This window comes from Leishmania martiniquensis, chromosome 36 (assembly GCF_017916325.1).
Source record: "Leishmania martiniquensis isolate LSCM1 chromosome 36, whole genome shotgun sequence".
Lineage (NCBI taxonomy): Eukaryota > Euglenozoa > Kinetoplastea > Trypanosomatida > Trypanosomatidae > Leishmania > Leishmania martiniquensis.
The window spans coordinates 474,722-487,594 of record NC_090171.1 but is presented as its reverse complement, the minus strand read 5'-3'; the positions used below and the strand labels follow the sequence as shown (position 1 = coordinate 487,594).

General features: G+C 57.1%; 5 protein-coding genes across 5 annotated transcripts; all 5 read right to left on the bottom strand.

Annotated features, from left to right (window-relative positions):
- Positions 1 to 153: 153 nt before the first annotated feature.
- LSCM1_00126 (uncharacterized protein) lies at positions 154 to 1,896 on the bottom strand (the record flags this gene model as incomplete). The annotated part of the gene is made up of 1 exon (XM_067317784.1): positions 154 to 1,896. One exon carries the CDS (start codon positions 1,894 to 1,896, stop codon positions 154 to 156), a length of 1,743 nt encoding a protein of 580 aa, XP_067173889.1.
- Positions 1,897 to 3,733: 1,837 nt separating this feature from the next.
- LSCM1_00125 (uncharacterized protein) lies at positions 3,734 to 5,458 on the bottom strand (the record flags this gene model as incomplete). The annotated part of the gene is made up of 1 exon (XM_067317783.1): positions 3,734 to 5,458. One exon carries the CDS (start codon positions 5,456 to 5,458, stop codon positions 3,734 to 3,736), a length of 1,725 nt encoding a protein of 574 aa, XP_067173888.1.
- A 1,765-nt stretch (positions 5,459 to 7,223) lies between these two features.
- Positions 7,224 to 7,979, bottom strand: LSCM1_00124 (uncharacterized protein; the record flags this gene model as incomplete). The annotated part of the gene is made up of 1 exon (XM_067317782.1): positions 7,224 to 7,979. The coding sequence occupies one exon, from the start codon at positions 7,977 to 7,979 to the stop codon at positions 7,224 to 7,226; it is 756 nt and encodes a 251-aa protein (XP_067173887.1).
- Positions 7,980 to 8,815: 836 nt separating this feature from the next.
- On the bottom strand, positions 8,816 to 10,681 carry LSCM1_00123 (uncharacterized protein; the record flags this gene model as incomplete). The annotated part of the gene is made up of 1 exon (XM_067317781.1): positions 8,816 to 10,681. The coding sequence occupies one exon, from the start codon at positions 10,679 to 10,681 to the stop codon at positions 8,816 to 8,818; it is 1,866 nt and encodes a 621-aa protein (XP_067173886.1).
- A 1,349-nt stretch (positions 10,682 to 12,030) lies between these two features.
- LSCM1_00122 (uncharacterized protein) lies at positions 12,031 to 12,453 on the bottom strand (the record flags this gene model as incomplete). Its single annotated transcript, XM_067317780.1, has 1 exon — positions 12,031 to 12,453. The coding sequence occupies one exon, from the start codon at positions 12,451 to 12,453 to the stop codon at positions 12,031 to 12,033; it is 423 nt and encodes a 140-aa protein (XP_067173885.1).
- Between the last annotated feature and the right edge of the window lie 420 nt (positions 12,454 to 12,873).

Sequence of the window (12,873 nt, the reverse complement as noted above, 5' to 3'; positions counted from 1 at the left end):
AAAGCGGGCAAGGCTCTCTCTCTACCGATCTTCCCATCTCTATGCGCGGGAACTTGGGCGAAGCCGACAGTCTTTCTCTTGGCGTCACTCACGCACCAGTTACACGACAGCAACAGATAAAGCACACACCTGTCTCATGAAGCTGCACGTACATCAGATAGCTGTCGCGTTTGGTTGCAGCCGCCTCGCCAGCTTTTCAAAAATGAGATCAAGGCTCGGGTCGTCCGCGTCAGTGACGTCACGCAACATTTCATGCTCGAAAAAGGCGGCCTCCTCCTCCATAACCTGCTGCAAAACACCGCACTCTTTACCGTAATAAGAGAGCAGTGGCAGGGAGTGACGAGTCGGAAGTAGATCACGCACACGCTCCCAACGCCGGCGGATCAAAGAGGCCAATGTCGTATCACACCGGGCACAGTCTTGCTGCAGCCTTTCTCGCAGCTCGGGGAACCGCTGGCATGCGCCAATGTACAGAGGTCCTGGCTCCACCCACTCCGCATACTCCGGTGTAGGCTCGCCACAGTCGTCGGCGCCAGCAGGAGGAGGGTCTCCGTCGTTCGTCGACACCGCAACGGCCACCGTCACCTGCAGTGAGTGCTCGGCACCAAAGCGGACGGCGAAGTCACAGAGAGAAGCGGCGATCTTCTCTGGCGGATACTCACACGAGAGACCTCGGCCCACCACTTTGGCGAGCTCATCCATGCTGCTGTCATCTTGATGTCTCGTTTCGAAGACGGCATGGTTGCACAACACGAGCGCATCCCCCGGGAGCATTCGCCACGTCTTCACCGTGGGCAGAGCAATCATCTTTTGCCCCACGGGCGAGCGGCGTCTGTCGTTCTTCATGGACCAGTGACCGAAGCTCCGGGAGACGTTGTAGTACGGGTTGGCGTCGATCACGTCGCCTGCGACCGAGTCCACTTTACCGCCTGCCTGAATGACACGGCGGTACTCTGAGGCTCGGAATGGGCTGTGGTCGACACTCAGCGGCACCGTCCGCTCCCGCGATGAGTCCAGGAGACTTCGCATACCGTCCGTGAGCGCGTTTCGGGCAACTCCAAAAGCGCGTGAATTGCCCAAGCAGCCGACAGCCACATCAAGACAAATAGGCGTCTCTGCCAGCAGATGCCTCACCTGAAACTCCGCGTCAGCTTCTGCAGCCGTGAGTACTCTCTGTGGAGAAGGAGCCAAACCCTCTTTGCGCTCCTTCAGCGCATGCCACTGCTGCTGCGCCAGCCAAGTAGGGGTGACGGTCGCCGAAAACCACACGCCGCGACAGCCGCTCTCCTCTGGCGGCAACGGCGCAAGACAGTTATCCGCTGTGCTCTTCGTTTCCGCTACCGATGGGTAGCTTTGTTGACGCTGGCCAGCGTTACACGCACGAAAAAAAGCCGCGTCGGCGCTAATGGCGTACTGCTGAAGATCCCACTCCGTCACGAGGCTCTCCCATTCTGTGTGCAAACTACGTCGCCTCGCTAGGGCGGCCATCATGATCGCAACGAGAGGGTTAGAGGGATCTTCCCTCAGCAGAGTGCGGAGCGCTGACGGCAAAACGGTATGCATGCTGAAAGCCTTTGCGAGGTAGTTGCTCACAAACGTAGATGCCTCTCGGCCTGTGTAGCTGTCTAGCAAGCCACCTGCCACCATCTCGCCTAGAAAAGACGCTTGGTGGTGCGAAATGGCCCTCTTCGCAGCATCATTGGCGGAAATACCCGGCCCAGATCGGGCTTTGGCTGCGACTGAGGAGCCGTACCAGCCTCTGTTCTTGCGATTGAAAACAATAAAGGAGTCCATGTTGAAGGAGCTGGCAAGGTTCATGACTTCGCACGTACCGACCTGAATGTACGGTAGTTTCAGTCGCCGCAGCATTTTGTGCTGCAAAGGGAACGATTTCATGGCGCCTGTCGTTTCTTTTTTTTTTACAGCGGTGTCCTGCGCATTAGTTCATCCACGAGCACGCGCCAGTGCCGTCAGCATAAAAAGGATGCGACACCGCAGTGAGACGCAGCAGCAGAGTAGGGCAGACGAGTCTCACAACGCCAGTCGACTTTACTGTACTCGAGAGGGAAGCGCGCAGGTGAGGCGGTGCTGGTCGCCGCCTCCCTCTTCACAGATGTGGGTCAGGTCACGTTTGAGTGAAGATGATGTCAGCGTTGCCATTGTGAGAGAAGCGTATGTGCGGGAAAGGGTAGACGGGTGAGGGGTGCGAGAAGGTGAAGGAGGAGGAGCAGCGAATCACAACGCTGTGGCTCAGTGGGTGACGGGGAGGGGAGAGAGAGTGATGCTTTGTTCTACACACATCTGGGGACATGAGCCGGAAGGCGTCAGCAGGTGTGACTTCCAGGGAAGGGAGGCGGCCGCGGGGCGGGGAGTGGAGTGGGATGGAATGGAATGAAGGAGCAGGGTGGAAAGGGAAACAGGCAAGGCAGTCGGGCATACCGTAGCGTCCACACGGCAAGCGCTCAAGGCAGAAAGAGGAAGAGAGGAGGGCACTGCAGATGGAGCAGAATGTTACCCCACTGCGCCTCACCGCGTGCATGTAGCCGATGAGAAGGACGGTGTCGATGCTTGGGCACGGGACCACAACTCCCTACACCCGGTTAAGCGAGCCATCCGACTTGATCGACGTGTTCTCGGGCAGCCGCAGGCACAAAACACAAAGAGGAGGGGAAAAGGGGGGCAGGGAACGAAGGAAGCTCGGGTGATGGGGAGTGCACCCAGCATAGGCACGCTGCAACGGATGCATCAAGACATACATGGGAAACGGAAGACAGGAAAGACCGAATCCAAAACAGGAAAAAAACACACAAATAAGCGGGCAAACGATTATCAAAAGGCGGGGGGAGGGGCCGGAGCACAGACACAGCATCGCACGAAAGAACCGTAAAGGGCGGACAAAAAGAGCGCCGCTTTTCTTTTCCCAAACACGATCACTTGCGGCCATGCGCGGCTCACGTGTTGGCCTCCATTCTGTCTCCAACTTCATACACAAGTTAGCATAAGCGGGTCCGCACAGCATTGGCAGAGGCACGCCTGAGATCAGTGCGCTGACACGGTCAGCTGAGAACGCCACCTGTGTCCAACTCACTGCGCCGCCCGCTGCGCAGGTCACCCCACCGCCGTTTCCATGATTCCAGGGAGCTGCGCCATGTGCCTCTCCGGGGTCACTCAGACTCCTCACTCCAGCAGTTAGGAGGATGAGGCCCGCGTCAGATTTACTCCGGTGACACGGAGACTTGGCCCACCATAGGGGTGAGAAAAGTTCGCTGAGTGCCCCATGTGACACCGATCCACCGTCATGCACGCTGTCTGACCGCCGACATGTGTAGCCGCGCATCCCTCTGGCGCCCATCGGACATCGGCGGTACTGGATCTCGTGCCCTTATCCAAAAGCGGCGTGTCAGCCATTAGGAACAGGGGTGGTGGCTGGTGGACGTTTCCCTACGCGAACTCGGGGCATCAGGCCCCGAGAGATGTCAGGCGCTGACATATTTCCCCCCACCCCCGCCCGCCGGCCCGCCCTGGCACACACATACACACACACGCCATGAGGGCCTTGAAGTAGATGGGACTCCGACGACCACAGACGAGCGCAGAAAAGGCTCACAACGTACTGGACGAGCCACCCGCATTTCTGTAGAGTTCTCGAATGGTGCAGGCGCCACGGCTCTGCCTGACGGAGAGGGGAAACGTGAAAGGGAAAAAAGAAAGAAAGGCGACTCAAAGGGACATCTTAGCGGAGCTCTCTAAAAGGGGCCTCGGCGATCCATGGGTCCACTTTTTGAAACGCACGACTGCCTAGGCGAAGTTGCCGCTGTATTTCCGCCAAGACGGGATAGTCGACGCTACTTTGTGCGTCCAACGGTGCCGCAGAGCAAGGGTCATAAGCCACCTGCCATGGCGGGGCGCTGGCGGGCAGCACCATATCGCTCCTCTCAGCTTGCTCCTCTAGTGACTTCGTCTGTGGTGACCGCTCATTTACGCTCAGCAGTGGCACTGGCTTTGCCGGTCCGTATGTATTCAGGGCCTTCTCGTGCTCCGTCTCCAGCACTCTCATGCGTGCCTGCATCATTTCGTGGAACTGTCTCGCTGCATTCTGCAGATGGTTCCGTTTCGCAGTGGCACCTATGTATTCCCTGTGTTGTCGAGCCGCCTTGCGCTCCTGCCTACTGCGAGAGAGGTAGGCCGAAACTTCTCGCGCGAGAATCGACCCAAGGCACGATGCTTCGTCTCTGGCGATGGTGTCACGCTCTTGCTCCTCTTCCAGGACACACCTTCCCACTGGAAGAGTAGAGGCACTGCTCGCCACTGGGGTACAGGGCAGGGTAGGCGCACAGGGATTACGCGGTGAGGCCTGATGCGCCGTGACGGTGCTGTTGGCGGCCGAGATGATGGACGAGTCCAGGAAGGGGACTATTCCCGACGAGTCGCTCTCCTGCGGCGCGACACACACAAAAGTCACCTCCGCCAGTCTTTCTTTCTTCAACGCTCCTTGCGCCAGCGCCGACCCAGTCAACAAGGGCGACGCGCAGATTGGCCGCGGCTCCGAGCCCACGGCCGCGCCGAGCAAAGGGACTTCCTGGGTCGCGCTGCAAGTCGGAGTTGCGCAGCACTGCTGCGGACTGCTCATCAGATGCGGGGCAGAGGTGCGGGAGAGCGACGTGCTTCGCACGGAGGCGGCAAAGATGGACGAGACAGACATGAATGGCGTCATCGTCATGCAATGCCGGTTCAGCTGAATCGCATTTACCAAAGGCGTAGATGCGTGACTGTGTGGTTCCGGGTACGGCGAGGGGGCACGTGGCAGGTCATCCGGAGCGTCCTCGTTCAGCACCATGGCGAACATGGAGCTGGTGCCGCCCTTTGGCGATTTCGCATCGAATTTTTCAAGTATTCCGCCCAGAAACCCTTGAGGTTGCCATCTGCCAGAAAAGTCGCGCGACAGAGTCGCCACAAGCGATGTATCGCATTTCGTCGAAGCGGTGGTCACCTTTGATTTAGTTGCTCCAGGCGTCGATCTCTCCTCTTCTCCGGTTGCCTCAAAGGGTAATGTGACACTTTCGCCGTCACCCACACCGCTGTCCATCTTGGCGGTCATGCTCCAGGCATGAAAGGGTCTCTGCTCGCCGTTGACCGACTCCGCCTGCCGGAGCTTAGCTGTGTCATCGTCGTGCTCTGCGCCCCATGACATCGAGACCGATTCTCCTTTGTCCATAAGAGGGTTAATTGCAGGAAAGGTATTGCTCTGCTTCCAGCGAGACTCCTTAGGAGCTAGCAGCGGCGTGAGAGACTCCAGAGCTGAGCTGAGATCCCCGGTGCCTACAGTACAACTACCCATCTGCAAAGGGCAGTCGCGTGTGCCATCTACACGGTCATTGCCAGTAATCTGGTGTGATTGACACGTCGCTGGGCCCGTTTCTAGCGGCGTTGGAGTGAAGCAGTCTGTGGGTGCTTCCATCTGCTTAGATATCCATGTCTGTGTGTCTGTGTCTGTATGTGTGTGTGTGTGTGTGTTTGCAACGGGACATGCGCCTACGCACTACTTGAGCAGTCTCCAAGCAGTGGAACCGGCAGCTCTGCTTCACAATACACGCTTGCGTATGGTTAGCGCCTATGAAGTGTTTCAAGAAAGGATGCTTGAAATTCAGCTACACGAGTAGCGACATGGTAAGCTGCGCATGTGGTCCGGCGTCAAGAGGGAGAGAGAGAGATCAGAAAACAGGGACAGATGCGGATTCGAAAACACGCCAGTGAGCACACTCTATCTCACCTTCTCATTCGTTTGTGCCGCAGCGCACAGCTCCGATCTGCTTTCAAGATGAGCCCGCGGACGCACTCACAGTCGCCCAGATGGGTAGAAGGAGGAGGAGAGCGAGCCTGAAGTAAGCTGCCAGCGCTCCTGCCGGTCGCATGCGCTACACAGCACCCCTCCACATGGAGGGAGCGGATGGCACAGCGTCTCCGCTGCGTTCTACGGATCGCGCTTATCCGTCCAGCAGACGTCTGGCCACGACCGCACAACTCACTCTCACCCGCAACGACGGAAGTCGAAGCGCCGGGGGCTCTGGTAGACAAGACATACTTGAACTTCTGTTTGTTCGAAAACACACACACACACACACAGACAGACACACACACGGAGACAGCTGCAGTGATCGCAAAGCTAGCACCGGTCACGTTTCTGTGTCGTCTCGAGTGTTTCAGCACGTATTGGTAGTGGCAGCGGTTATGTGTGCGCAGCCCCGTACGTGGACAGGTCTGTCTACCGAGAGCTCACAACGCGAAGTCATTTGTTGGTGTGCTTGCCGCCTAGCAAGCAGGGGCTGGAAGGCCTTACGGAGGGACGTGGAAGAGAAGCCGCTTTCAAAAACTGTCAAGACGGAAAATGCAGTGAAGAACGGGAAAAAAGTTCCACAAAATCGTGATGAAGCACGAGAAAGAGAGATCATGATGGGAAAAATAAACCGCAGCACAGAATTCGATAGCGCAGGTGTCGAAATCAGAGCCACCGCGTTGCGTTCGCGTGCATGTGTGTGTGTATGTGTATGCGTGTCAGCGTAACTGCATCAGCCCCCGCCTCCACCACAGGAAAAACAGCATCACTGTAACACCGCTCCAGGAAAAAAATGGCAACAACAACAAAGGAGGGAGAGAGAGGCGGACGTGCCGAGGGGATCCCGCTCACCGACTTCTGCGTATCTGATACAGCAGAGCAGGAAAAAGATGTGCCCACGGCATGACGCAGATTGCTAACCGAAGGGATGGCAAAAAGGAGGAGCGGGTGCGCAAAGGGGGCGAAGTCGTCTCAACGGTAAGCCTTTTTTTTGTGGGGAGGGGCGAAAGGGCTCTTCCGTGCCACACGAGCAGTTATGCTGTGCCCACTGAGCGCCTTCTTACACAAAAAAGGGGTAAGGGAGAACGTTCGAGTTTCCCTGGAGTCTAATGGTCCCGCATGCGAACGTACCTTCTCCTCAGTCCTGTGACGACCTCTTTCATGTCGATGTCCTCACTCACGATCCGCTTTTTTTTCACCCTCGTTCGCTGCCCACTTCCAAGTTTCACGGCATGAGGCAATCGCGCACGGCACTGCTTCACGTACAGAAATGTCTGTGCACACACACACACACACACACATGTGCACTCACTCCAACGGTCGGCGCCGCAGCGGTTACAAACCGCCTCCCGCACTCCGCAACACATGCGAAGAGACGTGCACATCCAACCTAACAAAGGCCAGCACGCATGTGGTGATAACGCTGGACAGGCTTCAGAGGCAGGAAACAGTCGAACACAGAGCCGAGGAACGCCACAGCAACGCCGTCGTAGTATGTCGGTGCGCGGTGAAGAGAGGTGAGTGGACGAGCGCCCCGCGGAGTGCTGTGGGTGTCTGCAAAGTCCCTCAGCGTCGATGCCGACGGGGGCCTACACGGAGCCGTTGCCGGGGGTTGTGGACTCTCGTCTCGAGCCTCTGGGGACTCGAGAAAGGTGCCATGCGGGACCACGTTGCAGTGGGTCGCATCGTGTGTGCAATTCGCTAGAAAAGCAGCGGCCTCTGCATCCGTTTCACTCAGCTCTTGGAGCATAGTGAACTGCACGTCATCCATGAAAAACTCACGGCACCGAAGATTCGCCAGGTAGCATTTGGTGCACTTCATTGCAGACGTGACAGCAAGCGCAATGCACCCGGTGGTGAGCATCGGCTGGGTGTGCAAGCCGCGGAGAAGCGTCCATGAAGAGAAGTGGGAGTTGCACTGGCCTTGCTTGAGACCGGCGAGGAAGTCGACCTGGCGCTGGTCCTCTTTCAACCGGCGAAACGTGTACCAACAAAGGCTTGCAGAGAAGAGAGACCCGGCGCACGCACCAGCGCGGGCACCGTGGAAGTAGTCGGGGCCAAATGCGCAGACAACGTCGTCCTCCGCCGCTTGCTGCAGATATTGATTCATCGACGCTGAGGCGTACATTGCCATGCGCGATGACATGGATGCGACGTTTCCACTCACGCCCGCTTTGGACGTAAGGGCAAAAGAAACGCTAGCAGGCGAGCTCGCACACACGGAGGCAGCGACAAAAAGGTTCCTCCCTCGACAGAAAGTGATTGCAGAAAAAATAGCGAAAGAGTCAGCCGTCACGAGCTAAGATGGTGCGCCATCGGAGCCGATGCGCTAACAGCGAAGGAACGAAGACAAACGCGTCTTTACGCCCGCTGCCGAGCACCAACCGTTAGCAGTCTGCGGAAGCGACACAGCTCTCTCTCTTTGTCTGGCGAGGGAGGGGGAGAGGGAGGGAGGCGCTGAGGAAGTTGGTGGCCACGATACACAGACACACACACACACACACACGAAAGCAAACAAACACAAGAGAGAGAGATGCTGATCCACGCCTGTGGCACACAAGCGCACCACCCGCGCCACGGCTTCCTTCCCCCCTCTCTCATCCCCTCTCTGTTGCATAGCTCCGTGACAGGAGCCCTGCCCAAGGGGAGCCAGATCCCAGAGCTGTTCATGAATCGAACCTGACCTGCTGCCTCCCCCTTGTTTTGCCGCAGATGCTAAGATGAGTGCACTCTTTACTCACCTACCATCGTTTTTTTTTTGCGCAGAGCGAAAAACAAATAAGCAAAAAGGGTGAGTGTATCCGAACGTCAAGCCAATTACGGATGGCAATGTACGGCGTGAGTCTGCCACAAGGAGAAAGCCTCTGAGAAAACCTTTAGAAGATGGCGACTGGAGGCGGTGGGCGGAAGGCTTCTGTCTCTCCCTCCCTCTCGGTCATCAGCGCTGGCACACCTTGGCAGGCTATTTCACAATCCACCTCGCTACGACACTTCCCGGGACCATAGCTCGAGGAAGCGGTCCTCGTTCGGTTCAAGGCTGTGGGGTGCGTGAAACACGACTGTGACTCGGTGGTAGCCCAATGGCCGCAAAAGATCACCCTCCAGAGAGTGAGCCGTGTTCTGGAAGAGAATAATGCCGTCTGGAAGAGCCGGGGCTTCATCTGGTGGCATCAGGCGGTGCATTTCCCGCCACCACTCATCCCTCAGCAACTTCCCCTCAACTCCTGTGCCCCTCTCCTCGACATCGAGCCTTCCCATCACCCGCAGGTAACGCCACATTGCGTACGCCTTCGGCTGCTCCGTAAACAGACGGTCTTGAGTCACCACTGGCATGCCCGAAACGCCGTCCAACTTCATCGGGCAGCTCACCCAGTCCAGCCGATTCACCTTGCCATGCAGCTGGGCAAACCCAGGCGTCGAGAAGCAATGCGTCAGCACTTCCAGGTGCTCGAAGTACCGGTCGGCGCTGCGAATTCGACGGAACATTGTCGGACCGCCGCAGCGGTATCCGTAGAGAAGTGCAGTCACCAACACCGAATTCAGCACCCAAAAGAGCGTGAAGAGGCGGCGTACCGTTGCAGTCGATGGCACGGCAGGGCCCCCAGACCGATGTCGCGCGTTACGCGGGCCCTTCACGATGGACCGAGGAGTAGTACAGAGGACAACGACGACCATACTGGAAAGCACCAACAGCATCGGGAGGAGAAAGTAGACGAAGCGCATCTCCTTGTGGCTAACAGCACTGTAAGGCAGGAGTGCCACACCGACTACAAAGCCCCACCGCTTCACTTCCTGTCTCAGTGTTCGTGAAGAAGTGGAAAGCAGCGCACATTGTGCGTACAGCGCAGGCTCTCTCGCGGGGTGCCTCTCGGCCGCCTTCATCCACCTCCAACACACGGGCATCCACACCAAAAATAGGAAGAAGGGAGCGGCCATGATGGGCAGCACTAAGACATACCAGTGAGGCGGATGAACCCCGTAGAACCTGCTGACGCCCACCACAATGTTAAGCTTCAGAAAATTGTACATAGTGAACACAAAACGTTGATAAAAAACGTAGTCGACGAGGCATATGCAAGCAGCTATGCCGAGCACCATGCCCGCCGTGGTGAGGACAGCCCAAGAAAGACCGCGCAGGACGCCCTTCTTGCGGCAGATGCGAAGCGTGTGCAGGATGAAAATTGGCAGCTCTGCAAACGCTGCCGTCGCGCGCATTGCACACGCCACGCCTGCACAGAGAAGAAACGCTACGCAGCTTCTTTGGTTGAGCGACAGAAGAAAGAATAGAGACTCCACCACGTTAGAGTAGCTGCGCACTCCTGTTTGAATAAGGAACCACTCTACCACCAGCATCGCTAGCGTTGTTGACGCAATCGTAGGCGTCCTGTGCCCCGATGCCTTGGATTCGCTAGATGGTGAAGTGTGTGGGGTTGAGCTGCTGCTATGATGTGATGAGCTGCACTCCGCACTGCTCCAAAGGTCGTCGAGATCCTGAGCGAGGGCGAGGATGGCGCAGTCTTGCGCAAAGAAGATGCCAGCCTGGACACAGCGACTCGAGGACCACACTGTCATGGCTGTGTCTGTTCCCGTCAGCTTTAGGAAGAGCAGCGGAAGAGCAAAAATGGACGGAAACACATAGGAGCGTATGGCGTCCTCCCACTCCCACGTGAGATGGCCACGACCGAACACCACCTTGTATGCAACCTCTTCGCTCTGCCACCATTCATCCGGTGACTCTCCCGTCCGCAGTGTTAGACAGAGAGCTGTGCGATAGAGCAGCAGCCACATCAGTAGTCTCCAGGACCGCAAAGGACGCGGCCACCGACTGAATACACTTAGCATGTCCATTAGAAAGAATAGTATGCGCAGTGACAGCGTCTTTTTATTTCTCGGAACGTTCCTCCGCAACTCTCTATGAATGCTACCCGCGTGTATGGAGAGGTACGGATGCCGCCGAGTTTAGCGGTGTACGCAAGAGGATGGCGCCACACGCTGTTAAAGCGACTGTGCGAGCGCCTCGCAGTTTTTTCTTCCTCTTTATGTACTTCACGTTTTGCCTTACTTTTGTCGGTGCAGTGGCGTATTCTGTTCGTGCGGGGTGTGGTGGTGGTGGTGGGGGGACGCTGATGCTGGTTGCACACACGCACACAGACACATGAGCTGCGCACACGCTTCTTGACGCGCTCGGCCCGCTATCGCTCTGCCCGACAGATTGAGTTGGTACATGCACTCTCTCGCTGGGATGCAGGTGCCCTGCTTACAGGAAAGAGCAGCTGAAACAAACAAGGGAGTCTGTTACGAGATACAGGAATGGGGGACAATAAATGCAAAAAAAAATCGAAAAGGGCGGCAGTAGGAGCAATGCATGAGGTATGTGAGGAGGACAGGGCGAGGGCAGCAGAAACGCTGCTTGCTTACCTCTTGGAGTGCGACGCCGACCTCGTGTATATCGCTGTGCGTGTGTTTTTGCGTGACTTCACCGCTTTGGGTCCTTCAGAGTTGGACAGTTAGAGAGTCCTCTTTCCCCATCACGGCGCTCCTGCCAAAGCATCGTTGTAAGAAGCGCTAATGCTGCCTGCTCGCTGCATCTGGTACAGGTGCCGCGCCGTCTGTCCCATCCTCGCGCTTTCGTTGTAGCCGTTTTGTGAACGGCCGCCTTCTCCAGCGTGTGCGACGATAGCGAAATCGCAGGCAGGGCCCTTCTCCTCAACACGCACGCCATCTCCCTCGTCAGCGAGCGAAGGGGGGTGGAGGAAGGCGCGGCTCTGGCGGCGAAGGGACCTCCCGATGGAGCCACGCCAGTCCAATAGGGAAATGTACAAACAAAGGAGGCGATGGGAGCGACAGGAACATTCACTGTCCAACGAGGACGACGACTTCCCAAGCGACTACCAATCGAAAGGCCTGACAACCGGGAAGGAGAGCATCGGCTGGAGGGGAGGGGTGGGTGTGTGAGGTTACAGTAGAGCATACATACACGCACACAGACACACAGAGTCTCTCCGCGAGCAAAAGCAGGAGGGAAATAAATAAAGCAAAAAAAAAACTGACGCGATCCCCAATGAGGTACCGTGTGGCCCAAAGCACCCGCCCGGCCATCCCCCGGTACGGTGGAAGCGGACAACATTCCGCGAGGAAGGGCCTTTTTGCTGCAGGGATGAAAGACAAGAGCGACGTTGCCTCTTCGGTTTCGTTCGTCAAAACGGGTGAACACGGCAGACGTCGAACGCACCGCTGCCGTCCTCCACCCCGCGGCGCGTCAAACTCTTCGCCTTCCAGATGCGATGGTAGTGATAGGCCATGTCGTGCCCATACCCCTGCGGGTCGCTGTACACCGCCATCATGTCATTCGCCCAACGCTGAAACTCTGGCACGTATTCGTAGCTGCAGTGCTGGGTGAGGTGACTCAGCTCCTCCTTACGGTTGCGCGGATGGGGGTGGAGCAGCTTCTTGACACTTTCGGCCTGCTCTGCTTTTGACTCTTCGACAGTGCGGTTGCTGTAGTGTTTTGTAATGCGGTTTTCTACGATGCCCTTGGCGGCGATGATCGTTCGCATAGATGTGCGTGCGGCTATGGGCTGCGCACAGGGCGCGACTGCTGCGTACGCGGCACGGCGCATGCTGCTGCACAAGGGCGTGCTAAGAAGAGGGGAGAGAAGAAGAGAAGATCAGGCGAGAAAAACAGAGAGAGAGAAGATACGGCGCACCGCGTAGGAGTGAAGACGTCCTTGTCCTTCCACTAATAAGGCACGTATGTCAGGAAAGAGGCGCACGACTTCACGGCACATGCAGCAATGACCGGATTGCGGCTGAGCATGATGCGCACAGGGTGAAAATGATGAAGAAAATACCAAAACGGAAGCAGAAACAGAGCATATTGGCCGAGTCGAGCATCGAAAGCAAGAAGAGGACGTTGTCGGTAGAGGCCGCAAGGGAAGGTAGTGGAGGTTATGACGACGAGAGTTGAGGAATTTTGGGATCACGGGTGCACCCTGTCCACCAACAATGATCCGAAAAAAATTCTGTCCCCGCATACATTT